Here is a 26,647-nt window from a genome sequence, read left to right on the forward strand (position 1 = left end):
GCTCTCCATTTTCTAGCTCTTCATGTCGGTGAACAAGTCATTGAAACAGCTTCATTCTCTCTGAGCAGGTTTTCCTCCTATCGCATGGGCCTCAGCTCCCTGGGCTCTGCTGGTATCTCCTCCGCTGCATGACCGTGAAGAGTTGGCAGGCCCAGAGTATGGTTCTCCACCCTCTTCTCCTTTCTGATGGCACCCTCCTCCCCACCACCTTAGGTGACCTCATCCAACCCCACAGCTCACAGTAGCATCTATATACTAATGACTCTCAAATTTATGGCTCTAGCCCTGACCTGTCTACTGAGCTCAGACACATAGATCCAGCTGCCTCTTTGACATCTTCACTCTAATAGAGATTCTTATTTCACAAGGCCCAAGCAGAACTCTTGATTTCCCACCCATTCTTTTCCTGATCCTGTCCCATGTCTCAGAGAATGGTACTACTGCCCACCCATCAGCTCAGGTCAAAAACCTAGGGGTTATCTTGTTTTTTTCCTTCTCCTTATTCCACTCCCCACAACCAACCCATCACAGGTCCTGTCAACCTTGCATTCAAAATTCATGCATCCTGAACCTGACCCTTTCTATCCATCTCCACTGCCTTCTCCCTAGTAACCCCCATCTCTTATGTGGATGGCTCTGACATCCTCCTGCCCTAGCAGCTTCCATCCTTCATCCCTAGAATTGATTCTCCACACAGGGACCAGAGGGATTTTCAAAAAGCAAATATATTGTGTTTCTTCTCTGCTTAAAATTCTCCCAAGTCCTCCTCCCTGGCCTGGACTGTTGTCGCTTCCTTGAACTCACCAAGCTTTTCCCTGCCTTAAGGATTTTGCATTTGCAATTCCCTTGCCTGGAATTCTAGTCTCCCCAGATCTTTGCATTCCCAGCTCCTTTGGGATAATTCATGTGCCAATTTAAACGTCCCCTCCCAGGGAAGCCTTCTCAGATTTCCCAAACTAAAGTGGACTCTGCCTCAGCTTCTCTCTATTACAGTAAGTTGTTTTATTATCTTCAGATCATGATACAATGATCATTTTCTTTTCTTGTTAATTGTCTCTCTTCCTCCACTAGAATGTAAGCGTCATGACAAGTATGGATTCATCTTACAAATTTATCTTACAGATCTATCCTCAGCACCTAAAATAATTCTTGGCATATAGTAGTTGCTCAAAAATATTTGTTGAGTGAATGAATGAATATATAATTGCATAAATTTGCCTCTGTGATAAAATACCTCACCACCGATTTATATATATGCATGTATATAAATGTGTGTATATCTATATATATAGCTACGCACATACATATATATGTTAGCTTGTTAGCATCATCAACATCTTCAATCTTTGAAGAAGAAAAACTGGAAACCTGTTCAAAGGAACCTAAATGGTGCATCCCATTTGTTTTAACCTCATCAGTGAAACCAGAATGGGGTTATAAGTAGATAACTGCTGCTCTTCCAGTCCTGAATGGTCAGGTTTCTAGTTGTGTCCTCTTAGAAAATTATTTTCTTCTTTTCTCATATCTTTGCTTGTTGAGTTATACATCGGAAGCAGGTAGATTCCACTGCACGTCCAGGGTGACCAGAAACCGACTAGCCACCAGCCACGCGAAAGCCACTTCACTCCCACTAGTATTCCAAACAACTAGATGCGCAGCACCGTAGGCAAAGCTGTGAACGGGGTGAAGTTGGTTTTGCTGCCCTTTTCCATCACCCCAGCGCTGTCTACCCTTCCCAGGGAAGCAGCGTAGGAAGAAGAGAGTGATCAACAGAGTCTTATAAAGGTTTTAGAGGCACAAAGAGTTACTGCAAAATAGAAACATTTACAGTTTTTAAACTTAAGGATAGAGCAATGCCGAAGCAATGTAAAAAATCATTTTAAGGACATTTCAAGCCCTGTCAAATGTGGGTGGAGGAGATATTCATGGGCATGAGCAGGAGGAGGGTGGATTCTTTGGCACATCTTAGTTGGATGATGTCATATTGACTACTACCTACTCGCCCGGGTTAGTCCAGAGGGAGAGGACAGGGGCCCACACTGAGCCTGTTTCCCTACTGGTGGTAGGGGTGTAAAGGGACAGAGAGAGAGCAGTGACACAATAATGGAAGTGGTGGCTGGTTGATATGGAGAGCAAGGGAGAAGAAGGAAAGCCAGATGGCCATGGTTTGAATTTGGAGAGTTGTTAGTAGCATGAACCACTAGGAATCAGATTTGGAAGGAAGATGATGCTTTATGGTTCAGAAGCTTTCATTGTGTGATGTTGATGGAACTCATGCTTGGAGTTGTCCAGGAGGCCATGGGGAGCGTGAGAGCAGAGCTTCAGTATGCAATTTTAGATACCCCAGCCCCACCGCCAGCTAGACTTGGAATTCTGTGCCTTTGGTTTCTTTTCTCTTTTCCTTCTTTCCTTCCTTCCCTTTGCTTCAGTTCCTTTTCCTTCTCTTTCTTCCTCCTGTCCCTTCTCTTTCTTTCTTCTTCCTTTTTCTCTCTCTCTTCTTCTTTTTTCCTCTTTTAAAATCTTCTACCACTCCATAGTCTCTTCAAGGTGCATGGTAGGTGATAAATATCCAGTGGGTTGAGTGTTGGGCTCTGTTTCGCTGTATGATGGCAGAAGTGGAGGAAAAAAAAACATGTTTAAACATGAGGCATCCAAAGACACTTAAAACCTAACAAATACAGTATCCCCCCCTTATCCACGAGGGATATGTTCCAGGACTCCCGGTGGCTGCCTGGAACCACAGATAGTACTGAACTCTACGTACACTATGTTTTTTCCTATACGTACATACCTATGATAAAGTTTAATTTGTAAATTGGGCACAGCAAGAGACTGATGATAATAAGTAATAACAAATAAAACAATTATAACAATAGACTGTAATAAAAGTTATGTGAATGTGGTCTCTAGCTCTCAAAATATCTTAGCATACTGTAGGTCTTAGTGACCTCAACATACAATTTTTTTTCTTTCCTTATTAGGTCAAGAACTTTTATCTTTTCACTTAAAGGAAGTGCATTACAGCTTCTCTTTGGTATATAGAATGGCCAGCATCACTGCTCTTGCACTTTGGGGCCATTATTAAATAAAATAAGGGTGCCTTGAACACCAGCACTGGAATACCACAACAGTAAAACTGACAGCCAAGGTGTCTACTCAGTGACTCACAGGGGATGTGGTGGAGGTAGTGGATATAGCATGGAGACACTGGACAAAGGGACGATTCACATTCTTGGCAGGATGGAAGCAGGACACCTCTAGATGTTATCAGAATGGCATGCAATTTACAACTTATTAATGGTTTGTTCTGGAATTTTTCAATTTAATATTTTTGGACCACTGTTGACTGTGGGTCACTGAACTGCAGAAACTTAAACTGTGGATAAGTGAGGACTACTGTATGTGCAAACCATCAGAACTCAGGCTAGTGGTTTTAAGATACTGTCAATTTTTATGCAATATCTCAGGAAAAAATAGACAACCTCCCAGTTGCCACACACGTGTACTTTAAGCAGACGTCCTCCTAGTACTTCTTAACTGGCTCTTCTGGAAAATTCTCACTCTCTCAGAAGTGAATAGTATGGCTTTTCTTTTTCTTTTATAGATAGCAAGAAGAGGAATTCAGAGGATTTGGTGCCTTTATACTTCCTCGTCATCTCTTTGTTGTTGTTTTTCTCTTTTTGTTTTCCGTTTAATTTATTTATTTTTCTTTCAGAAAACATTTATTTTTAACCTGGGTCAATGTACCCTGAGTTTTTCAAACTGTCCTTTAATCTGTTGGGTTATTTTTGCATCAGACTTTATTAAAGTTCTTCTTTTGCCTTGCTTTACCTTCCACAAATCTCAGCCTGCACTTGATGCTTTACTTTCTGATTTCTTTGCTGTTCTGCTTTTCCTTGTCTACCCAGGCCTAAAAAGACTGTGAGTGTGAAATAGTGACAGATCATGCTGTTAATTTAAATCACCTTGGCCCTTCTACCTAACCCCCTTTGCCTCACTTTTTCTTCTGTGGAAGGACAAAGTATATTTGTTTGCTATTGCTACATAACAAAGTACAAATTCAGTGGTTTACAACAACACATATTTATTATTTCACAGTTTCTGTGGGTCAGAGCCTGGGCATGGCTTGACTAGATCCTCTGTTTTAGGATTACTCTGAAAGCGGCAATCAATATCTCAGCTGGGGCTGCAGTTGCATCTCAAGGCTCAGTTAGGGAAGGGTTCACTTTCAGGCTCTCCTGATTTTTGGCAGAATTTACCTCCTTTCAGTTTGTTGGACCGAGGGCCCTTGAACAAAGGCACCCTCAGTTCCCTGCCAGGTGGGCCTCCCCAGTATGGCTGCATGTTTTATCAAAGCCAGCAAGAGAAAGCCTCTACTAGCAAAACTGTATAACTTAATCTATGAAGTGACATTTGGTCAAGTTTGCCATGTTCCATAGGTGGGCAGCAAGTCAAGTCACAAGTTCCACCCACGCTCAAGGGGAGGGGACAACACAAGGGCATGGACACCAGGCGATGGGGATCATTGGGAGTCATCTTAAAGTTTGTCCACACATGGAGGAATGCTTTTGTGAAAAAATGCTCGGGCTCCTAGAAAAATGTGGTGAAGGTCATATTCATACTGCATTCATGCCTTTTTGTAGGCCTTTATGGCTAATGTTAAAAATAATAATTTTTCCTCTTGTTTTATTTCTAAAAATGACTTATTTTTCTTTTCTGCCATTAGAAATCTCATCAGCCTTTCTGGATGAGAAAGTCAGCAGGAACAGATTGTTGTTGGTCTTGGTTTTGGCTGGACTGACTCAGCACTGTGGGCAGCTGAGAAGGAAAAGGCCTTGCAAATGCTCTCTAGGCCTTTGTTCAAAATCCCTCCACCCCAGAGGAGCCAGGTATGGGCCAGGCATGGTAATAGCTGCAAGCAAGATGCCAGGACCATTTAAGGCTGAGGCATTTAATTAGGTACAATGTATTACTTCCTGAAAGTGTATGAAAGCTTCATAGTATCTGCTTAGACATTTAGTGATACCAGCTACCTACCCAGATTGGAGGGGAGTTGGGTGGGGGGCGGCTCTAGAAGCTTAGCTGCACCTTTGGTTTGATCCGTGTTTGACTCATGTTTGTAAATTGTCCCTACAATTAAGGCTGAGGGATAACTTCAGCCCCTAATAGATTTTTTTCAAGGTTTTTTCTCCTTATGTTGCTGAGGCTGGTCTCGAATTCCTGGCCTCAAGAGATCCTCCCCCCTTGGCCTCTCAAAGTGTGAGGATTACAGGCCTGAGCCACAGCGCCCAGGAGATGTTATTTTCATATTCATTCTTCTACTTGGAGGAAAACCTGTCTTTATTACATATAATGTGTTACATATGTATAGAGACCAATATCTCTAACTTGAAAATCTCTTTAAAATCATAGTGTATATGATTGTGAGTTGAGGGCTGCAGGCAAATCTGATCTTTCAGCGTTTTCCTGGGGGTAAAGGCCCAACGAGAGTAAAGTGGAGACCTGTAAAGGGGGTGTTGGGAATCCGAATCCTGAGTCCCAAGAAAGCCTCCAGGTTTGGCAGCTCCAGCGAGGCTGGACTTCCCTCGAGGGGCCGGGAAGGTGTTGCCCAGAGCGGAGCAGCTCAGCGGGCTCAAAGTCTGGGCTCCACACCCCGGGAGGGGCGCTAGGACCCAGGCACCCGCCGGCCTGGGGACGCGTCTGGAAAGTGAAGGCGCGGAGGCTCAGGCTCGCTGCCAGAGTCCCACGGAGCAACCAGAGCCTTCACGTGGGCACGAGGCCCGGGGAGTGGGGTGCAGGGTGCGCCAGGCCGGTGCCCTCTGTGCGGGGCTAAGGCGCCAGACACGGGCACCACCACGGCGCCCAGGAGCCGCCCGCCGCCGGCATGGACCAGCTGTACTGCCCACCGAGTGCGCGCCAGGTGAGCCCCCCAGCGCGGGGGACCGCGCAGCCCTCGGCCGCCCCCTCACACCTGGGCACCCGGCCGCTGGCACAAGCCCAGAGCCGGTTCCAGGGCCCCCTTTCAGACACCCAGGTGCTAGGGTGGCTTTTTTCTTTTCTTTTCGCCCTTAGTCCCTGCGTGTCCTAGTGCCAACTACCTCCTTCCTTTCCAGGCGGGAAGCACCTCGAGCGTCTAGTGTAACCGTCAGGTTTATTATTCCCAATAATAATTGACCACAGACAGCCGCCGTTTGCGTCCACCTGGCGCTTCTCAGCAGGAGCTGGACCTGTTTCTCCGTCGGGCCGGGCTCCGCGGGCTCCTGTTGCGCCTGGTGTTTTCCACGCTTCCCCGGCGCGGGACGGTGGGGCCCCTGCATTCCTCCTCGTGCTTCCAGTGGCTGCAAAGCTGCCTCCCCTTCTGAGTAGTGAGTCCCCGGCAGCCCCAGCCTGGGGTGTGTACACGCGCGCGTGTGTGTGTGTGTGTGTGTTTGCGCGCGCACCTCAGTGCCTAGCTCCAGCGCTCGGGACTGTGCAATGGGCACCCACCCCTACCGCTACCCCTACCCCTACCCCAACCTCCACCCCCACCACCATCCCCACCCTCACCCTTGCACTAAGTTCTAGGGACAACGGTAGCTGGGTGAATAGACCGAGCGTGGACTAAACCACCCGCCTCATCCCCTGTGGGAAGGGATGTTTGGAGGTGGAGCGAAGCAAAGGAAGAGATGGAACGTGTGTACAAAGAAGGGTCCCACGCTGCGGGGTCGCAGGAAAGTGCGCGGGAGAACAGCCTGTGGTAGGGACGGACGCTTAGTGCAAGGGGGAAGCTGAGCAGGCGGCGCTGCCACTCTGAACTTGGGGGTGTTCCGCTAGGCGTTCAGAGTGTCCTCTGAAATGCACCTAGTTACAGGATCAAAGTAGCTGTGCTCCTGAGGACTGTTGGGAGAGGTAAGGCTTGCAGCAGCCTTTACAAAAGCTTGGCTAGAAGCCTTGAACCGTCCACAGGCTCCTCTATACCCTCAAGACTAGCTGTGCCCATCCATTCTGCTTCTGACTCAATCTGACACCAGTTGACCCGTCCCCAGGTTGCCAGCTCCAGAAAAACACTGCTGGCGGCGAGGTGTGAGTTACTAGGACTGTAAGACCTCCGCAGTTGAGCGGTGGTTATTTGCCCAGTCTGCCTTCCATGGACGGTCGGTCGGGAGGTCAGGCTGGCTGGGGGCGTGCTGGCTCTGATAGTTACAGGTGCTTCTGTCTGAACCTGAAGTTGGACGTGCAGTGCTAACCTAGAAGAGAGAGTTCCTCCAAACTGTGTGTTGGGAGACAATCAACGAAAACATTTACACAAGGTCCCCGGGGGAGGCGAGGGCCAGAGGACCCGCCCTCTCGGATTTTATAACCCGGCAGTTCGCATTGCCAGTTCTACTTGATTGCCCTCTTGACCTTGAATAAGTTATTTTAACTTTGTAGAGGTTCGGTTTTCCAAGAAGCAAAAACAGAAGAATGACAATTCATCAGCAGTGGCAAGAGCATGGATTGGGAGGCCAGGGAGTTGGATTCCAAGCTCAGTGGTACCAATGACCAGTTGTGAAACTCTGGGCAAGCCGTACAACCTGTCCTGGCCTCAGCTGCCAGGAAGGCTCAGAGCCTTTAATTCTGGATTCCACTCTGGCAGTAATCTGCCAGACTTAGCCTGTGAATGCTCACTAGTTCTTTGCAGTCTTGTTACAGATTGTACTTGGTTCCAAAGAGCGTTTATGGACGGAAGAGATACTAGATCAGTGGGTGAATTGAATTTTAATTCCAATCTGTTTATAGGGCTACACAAATCATTCAGGCTTAAAGATCGGTGGAAGTAAGCCTGACTGGTTTAGTTAATGCTTAGAATGCACTGGGAAGGATCTCACATAGAAAGTCCTGGTAAAGTTCGAGCTTGGTTATATAACCCTGGAAGACATCCTTTCTGTGCATTTGAAAGATTCCAGCCACAACCTCCCTGTTACATGCATGAGTAGAGGGGAAACCCCAGACTGACCCCTCAGTGGAAGACAGCCCAGTGTCTTGCAGAGCTCATGGAGGCCCCTTACATTATATCCGATAAACAATTGACTTACCTGGGAATGACTCAGTTAATATCAACTTCTCAGAAAAGCAGCTTATCAGTTTGGTAATGAAACAGTGAAATTGTCTTTAAAAGCTGTATTAAATATTGGATGCCTAATTGCCAGAGCTTATTGAGATAAGCACTGCTTTCTTTTTTTTTTTTTACTTTATATACACATCTTATTTTTATTTATGGAGAATTAGTTAATAAACACATTTTAAATTCAATATATTGTGTATTTGCTTTTTTAATAACACTGCTCTTTAGCTTTTTAATTTAGCTTCAGGAAGGGAAATAAGCAGGATGACAATTTTTTTTACTAGATAATTATTATAAGAGATTAAAAAGCCACAAAGAACCTTGTTTCTTCAGGTTTTCAGAGATGAATATCAACATAATGGTGAAAATTTTATAAGTACTTAGGCGCTAGGCATTGGACTAAGCTCTTTATGTAAACACTCTCATGTAATCCTATCAACACCTTCTGAAGGACATGCTATTATTATTATTATAATTATTATTATTTTGAGACAGAGTCTTGCTCTGTTGTCCAGGCTGTAGTACAGTGGTGCGATCTTGGCTCACTGCAACCTCTGCCTCCCAGGTTCAAGTGATTCTCCTGCCTTAGCCTCCTGAGTAGTTGGGGCTACAGGTGCGCACCACCACACCTGGCTAATTTTTGTATTTTTAGTAGAGACAGGGTTTCATCATGTTGGTCAGGCTAGTCTCGAACTCCTGACCTCATGATCCGCCTGCCTCGGCCTCCCAAAGTGCTGGGATTACAGGCATGAGCCACCGTGCCTGGGTGCTACTATTTCTTTCAGTTTTACAAATGAGAGAGCTGAGGCTTCTCATCTGAGATGACACAGCTAGTAGGTGGTGGAGCTGAACCAGCCAGCTGGGTGTATTTACAATGATCCAAGCGACATTCAAGAAGGAAGAAAAGGGGAGGGCAAAAAGTGCCTACTAAGTGTCAGATGCTTTATACACCTCAGTGCATAGAGATTTAAAAATATTTTATGAGTGATAATTTTCTTTTTCTACTTGGACTGTCTTGCTTTTATCAATATGATCTGGGTGTCTTTTCATGTCAGCAAAGAGATTGACTCCTTTATTTTTAACTATGTAGGCTTGAGAGCAGATGGATAAACCGTAATTTATTTAACCAATCCCTGTGAATGGGCATTTGGATTATTTCTCAGCTTTCACAGTCACATACAGTACTTGCGAAAGATCACACAGTGGATCTATTTATTTATATATTTCTGCATACCTGTTTAGATATTTCTGGTGAATCTGTTCCTGGGGTGGAATTATTATGTGAAAGATCATGGTTACTATTTAAATACATACTTTTTTTTTTTTTTTTAAACAGAATCTCCCTCTGTTGCCCAGGCTAGAGGGGAGCAGTGCCTTATTGGGTCACTGCAGGCTTGACCTCCCCATCCAAGCAGTCCTCCTGCCTTAGCATCCCGATTAGCTGGGACTATAGGCATGCGCCACCATGCCCAGCTAATTTTTTAATTATTGTAGAGACAGAGTCTCGCTGTGTTGCCCCAGCTGGTCTCAAACTCCTAAGTTCACGTGATCCTCCCACCTCAGCCTCCCAAAGTGCTGGGATTACAGGTGTGAGCCACCGTGCTGGCCAGATATACACTTTTAAATACATACTGCTAACTTGCCTTCCCCAAATGAAATGTAATTTCTAATTTGGGGTCCAATTCTTCCACTAACATGTTTTTGGACTTCTGATAAATCATTTAATCTGAGAGGGTCTCAGATGTATTATCTAGAAACTATGGATGGTAGGACTTGCTGGTTGCCAAGGTCTTTTCCAACAGTAAGGGTCTGCAAATATGTGCAGTTAGAGGTCACACAAATGAAACTGTCCATATTTGACCATTTTTTGCCTACAAAAACAACAACTTAGTATGATTTTATCTAATATCACATGAATTCCTGAAATATCTGTTTTTGGTACCCTGGGTTTTCTGAGGTAGCTTTGTGTGTGGGAAGTGGCTAGGCTATGCTGCAGTCACAAATCAACCCTGAAACCTCAGTAGCATAAAAAATAGAAGGAGGCTGGGCATGGTGGCTCACACCTATAATCCCAGTACTTTAGGGGGCTGAGGCAGGAGGATTGTTTGAAGCCAGTTTGAGACCACCTTAGACAACATAGTGAGACCCTTTAAATTTTTTAAAATAAAAATAAAAATAAAATAATAAAATAAAATAAAAATGAAAAATAAAATATAACGATTTATTTATCACTCACATTTTATGTCCAAAGCAGGTTAGCAAAGTGCCCTGCTCCACAGAGGCACTCAGGGCACCAGGCTATCAGAGCTCTGCCATCTTGTAACTGCAATATCTAGAACATGCAGTCTTGATGGTCCTATGGCAGGGGAGGAAACAGAGACAGTGGAGAATCAACACCTGCTTGTAAATGCCTTGACTCAGAAATGAAGCATATTTCTTGTATTTACAGTCTTTTAGTAAGAACTAGTCACACAGACCTCAACCTGATGCATGGAGACAAAGAAATGCTTTTCGGTGTGTCCAGAAAGAGAAAATGGTAAATACATAGCACTCTGTATTAGTTTGCTAGAGCTGCCATAATAAAGTACTAAAGACTGATAGCTCACACAACAGAGACTGGCTTCCTTATACTTTTGGAGGCTAAAAGCCTCGGAACTATAAGGTATCAGCAGCATTGGTTAATTCTGAGGACCTCTCTTCTTGGCTTGTAGACGGTCATCTTTTCCCTCTGTCTTCATAAGGTCTTCCCTCTGTGTGTCTATGTCCTAATCTCTTCTTACAAAGACACCAGTCATATTGGATTAGGAGCCATGTTAAAGACCTCATTTAAAATAAATTCCTCTTTAAAGACTCTATCTCCAAATACAGTTACATTCTGAGGTACTGGGAGTTAGGACTTCAACCTAAGAATTGTGTTGAACACAATTCAGCCCATAACACATTGTCTCTGTCAGACAGCACATCCTGAGGTGCAGTCATGCTGTTTTCATTGGAGGGGGCCAGTAGGTTACTGAGCCATGTTATGGAGTCATCTTCCTCTTCACCTCACATCCATCTCCTCCTGCCCCCCCGCACCCCCCCACCCCCGCCATTTCCTAACCCAAAACTGTTATTTTTCTGAATTCCTTGGGTAATATTTAAAGGGGCCCAATGTTACCACTTACATCAAGCAAACTTTCATTGATGGCATTGACTGTAATGTGAAGCAGGGTGGCTGTGGGTTAGAGATGGGAAACCTAGGGGTTAGGAGCACCAACTCTGAAGCAGACTGCCTGGGTGCTAATCCCAGCTCAATTGCTTGCCAGTAGCATTCCTCATCTGTCAAATGGGAATAGTAATACTTCCCTTGCAGGGTTATTGTCCTGATTAAATGAGATAATCTATGTAAAGTGGTTGGTACAGACTAGGTGTCAAAAATGGTGACTATTATTATTTGCAGCTTCAGAAGCTCACGGAGCCCTTCATACCCAGTGTCCTGCATTCCAGCCTGTGTCCCAGCATCACAGACAACCCAGAGGCTCTGCCACACAAGCTCCCAGGGCTTCCCTGGCGTGCCCAGGAAGCATGTATTTGTTAGTATGGCAGTAATTGCATTACCACTTTAAAGCTCCAACAGCCTACGCATATTAAAGTCATAGGTTCCTAATTAGATTGTACAGCCAAAAGGAACACAAGAGACTATCCCCTTAAATAGACCCTTAAAATTATTATCCTTGTTACAGTTAAGACAATGAGAGTTGGCAGTTAAATTGATTTGGAAAAGCAGCATTTCAGTTTTTCTAAGAGGCACTCTCTTCCTCTCCCGTTTTAATGACCCTGGATTCAGGATGTGTTAATACCTGAGAGTTAGGCCTGGAAACTTTTCCCATTGACCTGCCTGGGAAGATGACTGCAGACTTACCTTCTCATGCCATCTTTTTCTTGGAAACACAGCAGTTAGATTGCTCTGTACCTGGGCTGAATTATCTGTCTTGATTATTGCAAAACTATTGATTCCTGAGACTGCATTAGGATTGGAAGAGCTATGAGTTGCCTAGTGGCCTTGGGCCTCCATGATTGGAGCAAGAAAGAATCCAGAAGGAAACCAAAGCAGTGGTTTCTCCTGGGCAGGATGAACCACACTCTTCATCTTTGGCAACTATGTGCACCATAGTGTGCAGAGGGGAGGCCAAGACTCTGCAACTGTGGGTAGTTGCTGGGCCTTCCTATGAGATAGCAGATACTATGCAAACTGTGTTTCCCATTCTGTTTCCTACTAGAAAGCTAAATAAAGGCAGTGATAGATTAAAACCTATTGTGTCTTGTGAATTGATTACAAGTCTGAATCTGTGATCACTACTGCTGGTGGGACAGCTTCTTATAAATTGCTGTCAGCCAGGCAGTGGTTGTAATGGATTTGTCTATGAATGTGTACACAGTGTACACAGTTTCAGCTTTTCATGTTTTTAACATTTGTTGAAGTAGGTGCATGGTTGATAATACATGTGTTTAGTTTAATTGCTGGCTAAGATGACTTCACAAAGTTTACACTATGATTTGGCCTTGACACAAAAGTTATTGTTTATACAGGGAGTCAAGGAAATAGAGCATGGGGATAAATTTGATATTGATGAGGCAAATATTTGGCATTGGAGGGATGATGCAATTTCAGTTTTGTTTTGCTTGTTTGTTTTGCAAAGTAGCAGCCAAGTGCTTTTAAGGAAGAAAAGATACCCACAAGTACCTACAGCTAGATTTATGTTTCAATATTGAGAGATGTGCAAAGGGGTTACCTCTTACATGTCAAGTAACTAAACTGAAGCCAGGAGATATAGCCTAATCTATAGATGAAAAAAAAAAAAAATCAAAGCAGTGAGCGGCCAGTGGGAGCAATTTTCATATCTTGTAGGACTGTCATTGTTTGATGGGCAGCATTCTTTTCTTAGTGATACATAAAGTGATGGCACTCCCTACAATTAGTGGTATTTTAGACTTGATGAAATATGGCAAAAATGGCAAAGAGGGGACTAGAATCCAGAACTTCTATCTCTCAAGCAGTCTACTTTCTCCTACCCATACCAAGGTGTGCATACCCTGACCCTGGTGTTATCTGACTCCAGCCCTGGTTTTCATCTTCGAAAGAATTTTTAAACTTTTCCCTAGAAGATTAAGACAATTACACTGAGGCATAAATAAATGAAAAAGCAACCATCTAGCATACGTGGCCAGCCAATATTCTCCATTGTAAATATTACTCCTTCTGAGTGAAACTTATGAAGGGTGTTACTAAGGTCAGGACATTACTAAGAAAGTAAGTGACTTAATAAATGCATTTATCACAAGCTCTTTATCATTGTATACATGTTTAAGAGGCCATGGCTGATTAAAGAGTAGGAAAACACGACTTCTCTAGGGTTTTAGCATCTATTTTCTAGTTCCAGTTAGTATTAAAAAATAAATGCAAGACCATCTTTGTTGGAATAGCATGCAATTGAAATAGGAAAATTAACTTGCTCAGAGAGCTTTTAATTAAATCTTTGTTTGAAAACTTCACAAAAGACCCTCTTAGTAACCTAAAAGTACTTTAGAAAGTTGAGGAGCTCTAGATCCTGTCCTGGCTTGCGATGGAATGATATTAGGAAGGTTGAGATGAATAATATTGATACAGGGCTTACTATGAACATCTTTGTCAAACAGCCATTGAACAGCATTCCTGTTTAAAGTGCATCATTTTGCAATACTCATTTTCACGTCTTGAAGAGGAAACACCCAGTTTTATTCCAGAATAGCATTTTCAGGGGGACAATGGCCGCTGAAGTATTTTCACAATCTGTCTTTTCTTGGGCAAATTTTTCTGTTTAAGGAAAGGCATTTTGGATCTTTTAATACGGCGTGCACTGGGGGTTCTCAATGTGCTGTCACTCATATCATGAGAATAACTTCTGACGAAAAGACCACAGCTCACCCACTGATCTCTGCAACTGCAGAAAAGATCTCACGGCTGCAAGGATTGTGCAAGAGGAAAATAAGTAGGAAGGTAGGAGTGGGAGGAAATAGTGAAGGGAGTAGAAGGAAGGATAAAGCAGTGTATTTCAACCCTGTGCATCACAACACACAGAGGACAATGTAATGTTGTCTAGGACATTTGAGTCAGTGGACAAGGCTCTGTGTCTGCTCCAAATGCTGAATGGGTGACCTGAAGGCTTAGAGAATCAATATCTTGCTTCTGTACCAGTTCAGCTGGTACTCTGATGAGGAAGTCTGAGGGTAAAGCATAGCCCTCAGTGGGGGAAAGGAGAAGAGGCTGGGGACCACCACATTATCTGCTCCTGCCTGTCTCAAACAACTAGATGGCCTCTTGCTTTGGCCAAGGTGTAGTTGGTCTTCTCTTTCTCCCCTAAGCCCTTCCCTGTGCCTTTCTTGGGATTTGCCCAGTCTGCAGGGTTTTTCTCTGCACTACAGCAAGCACTGCTGTCATTCACACCCCCTCTTCCCCAGGCTTGAAATCTGGAAGGCAATGAGAGCTGTGAGCAGCAGGGGAGGACACAGGCGGCCTAGGACCCTTGCTTCCTCCCTCTGACTTGACATCCTTAAAGGACATATTTCCATTATTCATGCAACACATAATTAGTGAGCATCTAATATATGCCAGACAAAGATCTTCTTCTCTTGAGGCTTACCTTCAAGTGTGGGGATAAAGTCAAGAAGGAAAGGAGAGGAGGAGAAGGAGAGGAAAGGGAAGAAGAGGGAGAGGAGAAAGGATGCAAGTGTCAGATGTGGTGAGCACCAGAAAGAAAGATAAAGCAGGAAAGAGCAATAATAACTGTCCAGGATGGGGTGGGGAATATTGCCATATTAAATACATGGTCAGAGAATACCTCCCTGATAAGGTAATATCTGAGCTGAAGCCTGAAGGAAGTGGGGAGTGAGCTACGTGGATATTTGTGAAAGAATATTTCAAGTGGGAGGAATAGTGGGTGCAAAGGCCCTGAAGGAGCATGTCGGCATGCCCATGGTGCAGCAAGGAGGCTGCTGGAGCAGGAGGGAGTGAGCAGGAGGGGCAGCAGGAGCTGAGGGCAGAGAGGTTGTGGAGAGCCAGGCTGCTCAGGGACTGTGGTCAGCTATAAAGACCAGGTCAGATGGGAAGTGGGGGTCTGACAGTTTGTAGGAGGCTCACCCTGGCTGCTTATAGAGAATAGTCTGAGGGGAGCCAGGGGAAGCTAGGAGACCCGCTAGGAGGCCATCAGTCATCCAGGTTTTGGCAGCTTAGACCAGAATGGTAGCAGTGAAGATGGCAAAAAACGGTCAGTTTCTGAATCAGTTTTGTAAGTGGACCTAACAAGATTTGCAGGCAGATGGAATATGGAGTGAGGAAAAGATCTAGGGTGACGTTAGAATATCTCTAAGGCCCCTTCCAGCACTAACGTGATGTGAGTTGTTATCATCAGCCCATTGGTTGGTCTTGCCACCTGGTGCCTGTCCTTTGCCCATGTTCTTATTAATTCTTCTCCATGAGTTGAGTCAGCTGACCTGGTTGTTATCAAGGGTGATTGTGGTCCGGCTTTGTTCTTGAGTGCCAAAATGCCCTTTGGTTTCCCTGGAGGGGTAAACCTTCCAGGGAGTTCTAAGGCCAGTCCTTGACTGCAACAGTTTAACATGCCATGGTCAAAATAAAGGCTGCTTTCCCTCTGGAAGCCTTTCTTCATAACCAAACTTGGAGTACCACTAAGATAGCTTTAAAGGAGAGGGGTAGATCTAGTTTGTTAGCTGAAAAATATTGCTCTTAATAAATGAATCATAATTAGTGGAAAGATGAGAACCAATGCAGTCATCTGTTGCAGAATTTATTTGATAAATGGGATAATAGAAGAGAAAAAGACGTCTACAGTCTATAGTTTAGCGGCCAGTACTAAGTGAGGCTCAATGAGAAGCCAAGAGAAAGCAATTGCTTCACTGAAATCTGATCTGACACACAGGTGAGTGTGATGGAGGTGCTCCTGTCTCTTCCTTTCACTTGGCCCTGGTAAGGTCTGACTGGTGTCAATCATGGCTTTTACAGACCTAAAAGTTGTGTTCTCCTCATCACTTTGGCTCTAGCACATGAAATGGTTGTGTGAACTGTTGGCCGAGGCCTTCCCTTGCAGAATTAAAACAACCTCTGGTCTCTCAGTATATGCTCTAGGAAAGTTTTAATCGGCTGAAGACAAAGTAGGCCCAAGAATAATATGATTCGTAAGGGATGGTGAATTTATTATCTTATGCTTGGTGGTCCAGTATATCAGTCGGCTTCAGCTACCATAACAAAATACCACACACTGAGTGGCTTAAACAACAGATACTCATTTCCTCACAGTTCAGAAGGTTAGAAGTCCAAGATCAAGGTGCTGTCAGGGTTGGTTTCTGGTGATGCCCTTCTTCCTGGCTGGCACACAGCCACTTTCTTGCTGTGTCCTCACATGGCTTTTTCTCTGTGTGTGTACGGAGAGAGCTCTATGGTGTCTCTTCCTCTTCCCACAAGGATACTGTCCTATTGGATTAGGGCCCCACCTTTATCCTCATTTAACCTTAATTACCTCCCTCAAGGCCCTATCTTCAAATATAGTAGTATTGACACTTAAGACTTCAACTTAGGAATTTTGGGGGACAGACTTCAGTCCATAACATGAGGTAAATGTTGTAAGTTTTTTTAAAAATGAATTTTATTGAAGTATAATATTTGTGTACAATAAAACATATACTTTTCTTTTTTTTTTTGAGACGGAGTCTCACTCTGTTGCCCAGGCTGGAGTGCAGTGGTGTGATCTTGGCTCACTGCAAGCTCTGCCTCCCAGGTTCACACCATTCTCCTGCCTCAGCCTCCCGAGTAGCTGGGACTACAGGTGCCCGCCACCACACCTGGCTAATTTTTTTGTATTTTTAGTAGAGATGGGGTTTCACCGTGTTAGCCAGGATGGTCTCAATCTCCTGACCTCGTGATCCACCCATCTCGGCTTCCCAAAGTGTTGGGATTACAGGCGTGAGCCACCGCACCTGGCCAAAACATATACCTTTTAAAGCAGCGGTCCCCAACCTTTTTGGCACCAGGGACCAACTTTGTGGAAGACAATATTTCCACAGATAGAAGGTGGGGAATTTTTCGGGTTGATTCAAGCACATTACACTTATTGTGCACTTTATTTCTATTATCATTACATTGTAATATATAATGAAATAATTATACAACTCACCATAATGTAGAATCAGTGGGAGCCCTGAGCTTGTTTTCCTGCAATTAGATGGTCCTATCTGGGGGTGATGGGAGACAGTGACAGATCATCAGGCATTAGATTCTCATAAGGAGTGTGCAATCTAGATCCCTTGCATACGCAGCTCACAATAGGGTTCGCACTCCTATGAGAATCTGATGCTGCCACTGATCTGACAGGAGACGGAGTTCAAGTGGTAATGTGAGTGAGGGGCAGTGGCTATAAACAGAGATGAAGCTTTGCTTGCTTGGCCTACCGCTCACCTCCTGCTATGTGGCCCAGTTCCCAACAGGCCATGGACTGGTATGGGTCCATGGCCCAGGGATTGGGGACTCCTATTTTAAAGTGTACAGTTCGATGAGTTTTGACAAAGTAAGTCATCTTGTAATGTGTCCACATAATCACCACCACAGTCTAGATATAGACCAGTTCTATCAGCCTGAGTCATGTGTTCCTTCCCAGCCAATTCCCAACCCCTACAAGAGACCCCAAGTAACCAGCGTCTTCCTTCAATTCCACTAGACTAGAGTTGTCTGTTTTAGAGTTTCATGTCAGTAAAATCATACACATAACCTTTCGTGTCTGTCTTGTTTCACCCAGTATAAGGATTTTGATTCATACGTGTTGTTGTATATATCAGTAGTTTGTCACTTTTCATCTTTGAGTAGAAGTCTATTTTATGGATGTACCACAATTTGTGTATTTATTCACCTACTAATGAACATTTGGGTTGTTTCCAGTTTGGGGCTATTATTTTAAAAGCTACTATGAATGTCCATAGATAAGCCTTTGGCCATTTTCCATTATGTTCTTATTTCTCTTGGGTAAGTGCCTAGAAATGAAATTCCACCTTTCCATGGTAAGTGTATGTTTTTAATAAGAAAATATTAGAGACTGTTATCCTTAAAAGAGATTGTAGTAATTTACATTCCCATCAGTAATGTATGAGAATTCCAGTTGTTCTATATCTTGCTAACACTTGGTATTGTCAGTCTTTTTCATTTTAGCCATTTTAGTGGCTGTATGCTGGTATCTCATTGTGGTTTTATTTGCATTTCACTGAAGACTAATTGATGCTGAGTCTTTTTTATACGATTACTGACCATTTTTATTTCTTGTATTATGAAGTATCTGCTCTAAATATTTTGCCCAATTTTTAAAATTGGGTTGTTTGACTTCTGATTATTGACTTATAAGACTTTTAAAAATATATTCCAGATACAAGTTATTGGATATATATTTCTCCCAGTCTGTGGCTTGCCTTTTTATTTTCTTGAAGATATCTTTAAAAGAGCAGACTTTCTAACTGGTGTGAGATGGTATCTCATTGTGGTTTTGATTTGCATTTCTTTGATGGCCAGTGATGGTGAGCATTTTTTCATGTGTTTTTTGGCTGCATAAATGTCTTCTTTTGAGAAGTGTCTGTTCATGTCCTTTGCCCACTTTTTGATGGGGTTGTTTGGTTTTTTCTTTTAAATTTATTTGAGTTCATTGTAGATTCTGGATATTAGCCCTTTGTCAGATGAGTAGGTTGCAAAAATTTTCTCCCATTTTGTAGGTTGCCTGTTCACTCTGATGGTAGTTTCTTTTACTGTGCAGAAGCTCTTTAGTTTAATTAGATCCCATTTGTGAATTTTGGCTTTTGTTGCCATTGCTTTTGGTGTTTTAGACATGAAGTCCTTGCCCATGCCTATGTCCTGAATGATAATGCCTAGGTTTTTTTCTGGGGTTTTTATGGTTTTAGGTCTAACGTTTAAGTCTTTAATCCATCTTGAATTAATTTTTGTATAAGGGGTAAGGAAGGGATCCAGTTTCAGCTTTCTATATATGGCTAGCCAGTTTTCCCAGCAGCATTTATTAAATAGGAAATCGTTTCCCCATTGCTTGTTTTTCTCAGGTTTGTCAAAGATCAGATAGTTGTAGATACGCGGCGTTATTTCTGAGGTCTCTGTTCTGTTCCATTGATCTATATCTCTGTTTTGGTACCAGTACCATGCTGTTTTGGTTACTGTAGCCTTGTAGTATAGTTTGAAGTCAGGCAGCGTGATGCCTCCAGCTTTGTTCATTTGGCTTAGGATTGACTTGGCAATGCGGGCTCTTTTTTGGTTCCATATGAACTTTAAAGTAGTTTTTTCCAATTCTGTGAAGAAAATCATTGGTAGCTTGATGGGGATGGCATTGAATCTATAAATTACCTTGGGAAGGATGGCCATTTTCACGATATTGATTCTTCCTACCCATGAGCATGGAATGTTCTTCTATTTGTTTGTATCCTCTTTTATTTCCTTGAGCAGTGGTTTGTAGTTCTCCTTGAAGAGGTCCTTCATGTCCCTTGTAAGTTGGATTCCTAAGTATTTTATTCTCTTTGAAGCAATTGTGAATGGGAGTTCACTCATGATTTGGCTCTCTGTTTGTCTGTTATTGGTGTATAAGAATGCTTGTGATTTTTGTACATTGATTTTGTATCCTGAGACTTTGCTGAAGTTGCTTATCAGCTTAAGGAGATTTTGGGCTGAGACAATGGGGTTTTCTAGATATACAATCATGTCGTCTGCAAACAGGGTCAATTTGACTTCCTCTTTTCCTAATTGAATACCCTTTATTTCTTTCTCATGCCTAATTGCCCTGGCCAGAACTTCCAACACTATGTTGAATAGGAGTGGTGAGAGGGGGCATCCCTGTCTTGTGCCAGTTTTCAAAGGGAATGCTTCCAGTTTTTGCCCATTCAGTATGATATTGGCTGTGGGTTTGTCATAGATAGCTCTTATTATTTTGAGATACGTGCCATCAATACCGAATTTATTGAGAGCTTTTAGCATGAAGCGTTGTTGAATTTTGTCAAAGGCCTTTTCTACATCTATTGATATCATCATGGTTTTTGTCTTTGGTTCTGTTTATATGCTGGATTACATTCTAACTATCCTAAATATATATGCACCCAATACAAGAGCACCCAGATTCATAAAGCAAGTCCTGAGTGACCTACCAAGAGACTTAGACTCCCACACAATAATAATGGGAGACTTTAACACCCCACTGTCAACATTAGACAGATCAACGAGACAGAAAGTTAACAAGGATACCCAGGAATTGAACTCAGCTCCACACCAAGCGGACCTAATAGACATCTACAGAACTCTCCACCCCAAATCAACAGAATATACATTTTTTTCAGCACCACACCACACCTATTCCAAAATTGACCACATAGTTGGAAGTAAAGCTCTCCTCAGCAAATGTAAAAGAACAGAAATTATAACAAACTGTCTCTCAGACCACAGTGCAATCAAACTAGAACTCAGGATTAAGAAACTCACTCAAAACCGCTCAAATACATGGAAACTGAACAACTTACTCCTGAATGACTACGGGTACATAATGAAATGAAGGCAGAAATAAAGATGCTCTTTGAAACCAACGAGAACAAAGACACAACATACCGGAATCTCTGGGACATATTCAAAGCAGTGTGTAGAGAGAAATTTATAGCACTAAATGCCCACAAGAGAAAGCAGGAAAGATCCAAAATTGACACCCTAACATCACAATTAAAAGAACTAGAAAAGCAAGAGCAAACACATTCAAAAGCTAGCAGAAGGCAAGAAATAACCAAAATCATAGCAGAACTGAAGGAAATAGAGACACAAAAAAACCCTTCAAAAAATTAATGAATCCAGTAGCTGGTTTTTTGAAAGGATCAACAAAATTGATAGATCGCTAGCAAGACTAATAAAGAAAAAAAGAGAGAAGAATCAAATAGACGCAATAAAAAATGATAAAGGGGATATCACCACCGATCCCACAGAAATACAAACTACCATCAGAGAATACTACAAACACCTCTATGCAAATAAACTAGAAAATCTAGAAGAAATGGATAAATTCCTCGACATATACACTCTCCCAAGACTAAACCAGGAAGAAGTTGAATCTCTGAATAGACCAATAATAGGATCTGAAATTGTGGCAATAATCAATAGTTTACCAACCAAAAAGAGTCCAGGACCAGATGGATTCACAGCCGAATTCTACCAGAGGTACAAGGAGGAACTGGTACCATTCCTTCTGAAACTATTCCAATCAATAGAAAAAGAGGGAATCCTCCCTAACTCATTTTATGAGGCCAGCATCATCCTGATACCAAAGCCGGGCAGAGACACAACCAAAAGAGAGAATTTTAGACCAATATCCTTGATGAACATTGATGCAAAAATCCTCAATAAAATACTGGCAAACCGAATCCAGCAGCACATCAAAAAGCTTATCCACCATGATCAAGTGGGCTTCATCCCTGGGATGCAAGGAACACTTTTACACTGTTGGTGGGACTGTAAACTAGTTCAACCTTTGTGGAAGTCAGTGTGGCGATACCTCAGGGATCTAGAACTAGAAATACCATTTGACCCAGACATCCCATTACTGGGTATATACCCAAAGGACTATAAATCATGCTGCTATAAAGACACATGCACATGTATGTTTATTGCAGCACTATTCACAATAGCAAAGACTTGGAACCAACCCAAATGTCCAACAATGATAGACTGGATTAAGAAAATGTGACACATATACACCATGGAATACTATGCAGCCATAAAAAATGATGAGTTCATGTCCTTTATAGGGACATGGATGAAATTGGAAATCATCATTCTCAGTAAACTATCGCAAGGACAAAAAACCAAACACCGCATATTCTCACTCATAGGTGGGAATTGAACAATGAGAACACATGGACACAGGAAGGGGAACATCACACTCTGGGGACTGTTGTGGGGTGGGAGGCGAGGGGAGGGATAGCTTTAGGAGATATACCTAATGCTAAATGACAAGTTAATGGGTGCAGCACACCAGCATGGCACATATATACATATGTAACTAACCTGCACATTGTGCACATGTACCCTAAAACTTAAAGTATAATAATAATAAAAGAAAAAAAAATAAAAAAAAAAAAGAGCAGACTTTTACATTTTCAATGAATTGTAATTTATCATGTTTTTCTTTTATAGTTCATGCCTTTTACATTCTTTTAAAGAAATCTTTGCCTACCTCAATTTCACAAAGATTTTTTCCTATGTTTACTTCTAGAAGCTTCCTTCTTAAATTCTATGATCCATTTCAAGTTAATATGCATGTATGGTGTAATGTAAGGGTGGAAGGATTTTGTCTCTTTGGTTGTTTTGTTTATGCATTTGGATACTCAGTCATTCCACCACCATTTGTTGAAAAGACTATACTTTCCAAATTAAGTTACTTTGGTACTTTTATTGAAAATTAATTGACCCTATATGCATGGGTCTGTATCTGGACACTATTTTATTCCATTTATCTATTTGTTTGTCCTTATGCCAATACCACTCTGTATTGTTTACTGTGGCTTTGTACTAAATTTTAAAATCAGGCGCTGTGTCTTCTTTGTTCTTTTTCAAAATTCATTTGATTATTCTAGGTCAATTGCATTTCTACATAATTTTTGTACTCGTTTGTCAATTTTTACAGATATAAACCTGTTAGGTTTTGATTGGGATTGTATTGAATCTGTAGATCAATTTAGGGGGAACTGACATCTCAGCAATAAGGAGCTTTCTGATACAAGAACATTGTATATCTCTATTTAATTAGACTTTTAAATTTCTCTATCAGTGCTTTATAGCTTTCAGTGTGAAGGCCTACAGAAAAATTGTATGCTTTTCAACGTTATTGTAAGTAGTATTTTGTATTTCAGTTTCCAATGGTTCGTTGCTGGTATATAGAATACAATTGACTTTTGTTTATTGACCTTGTATCCTGTGATTTTATTATACTCACTTATTAGTTCTAGCAGCTGTTTTTGTAGCCTTTAGCATTTTCTATGTGTACAATTATGTTGTCTGTGAATAAACAGAATTCTACTTCCTCTTTCCCAAATTTTATCTTTTACTTCTTTTTCTTGCCTTATTTTATTGGCTAGAGCCCCCAGTGTAGCTTTGGTGATAGTGCACACCTGTGCCTTCTTCCTGATCTTGGGGGAAAGGCATTCAATCTTTTAAGTATGATGCTTACTGTAGGGTTTTTGCATAGGCTTTTTATCAGGTTAAAAAAAGTTTCCTTTCTCGACTAACTTATTGAGGATTCTTATTGTAAATAAGAAGTGAATTGTCAAAAGATTTTATTACATCTATCGAAATGGTGTTTGTTTTTTCCTTTGTTCTTTTACAATGGTGAATCACATTGACTTTTTTATTGTGGTAAAATACCCATAACATAAAATTCAGATTTGTAACAATTTTAAAGTGTACAATTAAGTAGTATTAAGTATGTGCACAATGTTGTGCAACCATCACCCCTATCAAGTTCTGGAATTTTTTTTAATCACTCCAAAAAGAAACCCCATGACCATTCAGCAGTCACTTTACATTCCCCAGCCCCTTGCAAGCACCTGCTCTCTGTCTCTGGATTTGCCTATTCTAGATATTTCATATAATTGGAATCATAATAGTGGCCTTTGTGTCTGGCTTCTTTCACTTAACATTTTTTAAAGGTTCATGCATGTGATAGCATGTATTGGTGCTTCATTTTTTTAAATGGCTGAATAATATTCCATTGTATGGATATACCACATTTTGTTTATTCAGTCATCTGTTGATGAGCATTTGGACTACTTCTACCTTTTGACTATTGTAAATAGTGCTGCTATTAAACATTTAATTACAAGTTATTGTTTGAACACCTGTTGTCAGTTCTTTGGGGTATAAGCCTGGGAGTGGAATTGCTGAGTCATATGGTAACTCTCTTGACCTTTTAGGAACTGCCAAACTGTTCTCCACACTGGCGTTATGTTTTAGTTTGTGCTGCTGTAACAGAATACCTGAGGCTGGGTAATTTAAGAGAACAGAAATTTATTTTCTCTCAGTTCAGGAGGCTGGGAACTCCAAGATCAAGGTGCCTGCATCCAGTGAGGGCCTTCTTACTATATACTCCAGAGAAGAGGAAACACATGCCGTCACATGGCAGAAGGCAGAAGGGCAACTGTACAAGAGAGATCGAACTTAGCCTCAAGCCGTTTATATAATGGCATGAATCCATTCATGAGGGCAAATACCTGTCATTAGGCGCCCCCCCCCGCCAATACAGTTGCATTAAGCATCAATTTTCCAACACATGAATTTTGGGGGGATGTGTTCAAGCCACAGCATTCTACCATTTTACTTTCCCAACAGCAATGTTTAAGGGTTGCAGTTTCCCCATATCATTGCCAACACTTTTTTTTTTCAATTATAGCCAGCCTAGCAGATTTGAAGGGACATTTCACTGTAGTTTTGACTTTATTTACATTCATTTTACAGTTGACCCTTGAACACTGTGGGGGTTAGGGATGCTGACCCCCTGCACAGTAAAAAAAGAAATCAATATATAGCTTTGAACTTCCTAAAAACTTGAGACCAATATCCTATTGTTGACCAGAAGCCTTCCCAATAACAAAAAGTCAATTAACACATATTTTGCACGTTATATATATTATATACTATAGTCTTATGATAAAGTATAGAGAAAAGAAAATGTTATTAAGAAAATCATAAGGGAGAGAAAATATATTTACTATTCATTATGTGAAAGTGGATCACCATAAAGGTCTTCATTCCTGTCATCTTCATGTTGAGTAAACTGAGGAGGAAAAAGAAGAGGAGAGGTGATCTTGTTATCTTAGGGGTGGCAGAGGCAGAAGAAAATCTGCATGTAAGTGGACCCACAAAGTTCAAACCTGTTGTTCAAAGGTCAACTGTAGTTTTCAATTCATTGGAGTTTTGAATTGTATTTCTCTAGTGACAAATGATGTTGAGCGTCTTTTCATGTGCTCTTTGGCCACTTGTATATCTTCTTTGTACAAATGTCTATTCAAGTTCTTCGTCTCTTTTTGAATTGGATTGTTCATTTTTTTATAGTTGAGTTATAAGAGTTTTCTTTTTAGTATACTTTAGTTACTTGACTCTTACCGAATATATGATTTGCAAATATTTTCTCCCATTCTTTGCATTGTGTTGTTACTCTCTTGATAGTGTCATTTGATGCACAAAAACTTTTCAATTTTGATGAAGTCCAATATAGTTTTCCTTTTGTGGCTTGTGCTTTTGGTATCATATTTAAGAAACTATTGTCAAATCCAAGGTCATGAAAATTTGTCTCTGTGTTTTCTTCTAAGAGTTTTATAGTTTTAGCTTTTAAGTTTAGTTTTAACATGTTTTATGGTTAGTTTGTACATGGGATGAGGTAAAAATACAATTTCATTCTTTTGCGCATTGATTGATTTTTGAATGTGAAACTGTGTTTTTGGGATAAAAACCACTTGCTCATGGTGTACTACCTTTTTATTCTATTGCTGGAGGTTTGGTTTGCTCAATTGTGTTAAAGATTTTTGCGTCTATGTTTAGGGGTATTTTTATCTGCACTTTTCCTTTTTTGCAAAATCTTTTTTCCTTGTCTTTGGTATTTGGATAATGCTGGCCTTATAACATGAGCTGTGAAGGGCTTCCTACTGCTCAATTTTATGGAAATGTTTGTGTAGGGTTAGTATTATTTCTTTTTTATATATTTTGTAGACTTCACCTGAGAATGTTTCTAGGATTGGAGTTTTCTTTGTGAGCAGGCTGTTAAACACAAATTCAACTTCTTCAGTAGAGGGAAATCTAGATTTTAAAATATTTCTTCTTGAGTATTTCTTTGGATATTTTTGGATATTTCTAGGGAAATGTCTAAATTGCGAATCTGTTGACATAAATTTGTGTCTAATATTCCCTTATTATTCCTATTAATAGTTTAGGGTCTTGATATCACTAATTGATGTCTTTTATCTTTTTTTATTGACCAGTCTTGCTAGAGGTTTATCTATTGTATTGATCTTTAAAAAAAACTTTTTTTTTTTTTTTGGATTGAGTCTCACTCTTGTCGCGCAGGCTGGAGTGCAGTGGCATGATCTCGGCTCACTTCAACTTTCATCTCCTGGCTCAAGTTATTCTCCTGCCTCACCCTGCCAAGTAGCTGGGATTACAGGCATCCACCACCATGCCTGGCTAATTTTAATTTTTTTTTTTTAGTAGAGTCGGAGTTTCACCATGTTGGACAGGCTGATCTTGAACTCCTGACCTCAAGTGATCCACCCACCTTGGCCTCCTAAAGTGCTGGGAGTACAGGTGTGAGCCACCACATCTTGCCCAGCTTTTTTGTTTATTGCGTTTGTCTATTGTTTACCTATTTACTATGTATTAATTTCTGTTTCTATACTTACCATATCCTTCTTTCTTTTTAGTTTAGATTTAATTTGTTTTTTATTTTTTCCCCTAGTTTCTTAAGGTAGAATCTT

General features: G+C 41.6%; 1 protein-coding gene and 1 long non-coding RNA gene across 3 annotated transcripts in view; one reads left to right on the forward strand and one right to left on the reverse strand.

The window, feature by feature from the left end:
* Window positions 1-2,092: 2,092 nt before the first annotated feature.
* LOC129059432 (uncharacterized) overlaps window positions 2,093-26,647 on the reverse strand; it is a 28,822-nt gene continuing 4,267 nt past the window's right edge. Inside the window, exons 2-3 of the long non-coding RNA XR_008525318.2 lie at window positions 10,320-10,439; window positions 2,093-2,599 (exon numbers count right to left, since the gene is read on the reverse strand). This is a non-coding gene — a long non-coding RNA (uncharacterized LOC129059432). The remainder of the gene's footprint in view (window positions 2,600-10,319; window positions 10,440-26,647) is intronic.
* PDE8B (phosphodiesterase 8B) overlaps window positions 5,738-26,647 on the forward strand; it is a 255,385-nt gene continuing 234,475 nt past the window's right edge. For both annotated transcript variants that reach the window (XM_054555650.2, XM_063724148.1), the window contains exon 1: window positions 5,738-5,920. In XM_054555650.2, the coding sequence (XP_054411625.1) occupies window positions 5,885-5,920 (36 nt within the window). In that variant the 5' untranslated portion in view covers window positions 5,738-5,884. The remainder of the gene's footprint in view (window positions 5,921-26,647) is intronic.

Source organism: Pongo abelii, chromosome 4 (assembly GCF_028885655.2).
Source record: "Pongo abelii isolate AG06213 chromosome 4, NHGRI_mPonAbe1-v2.0_pri, whole genome shotgun sequence".
NCBI lineage: Eukaryota > Metazoa > Chordata > Mammalia > Primates > Hominidae > Pongo > Pongo abelii.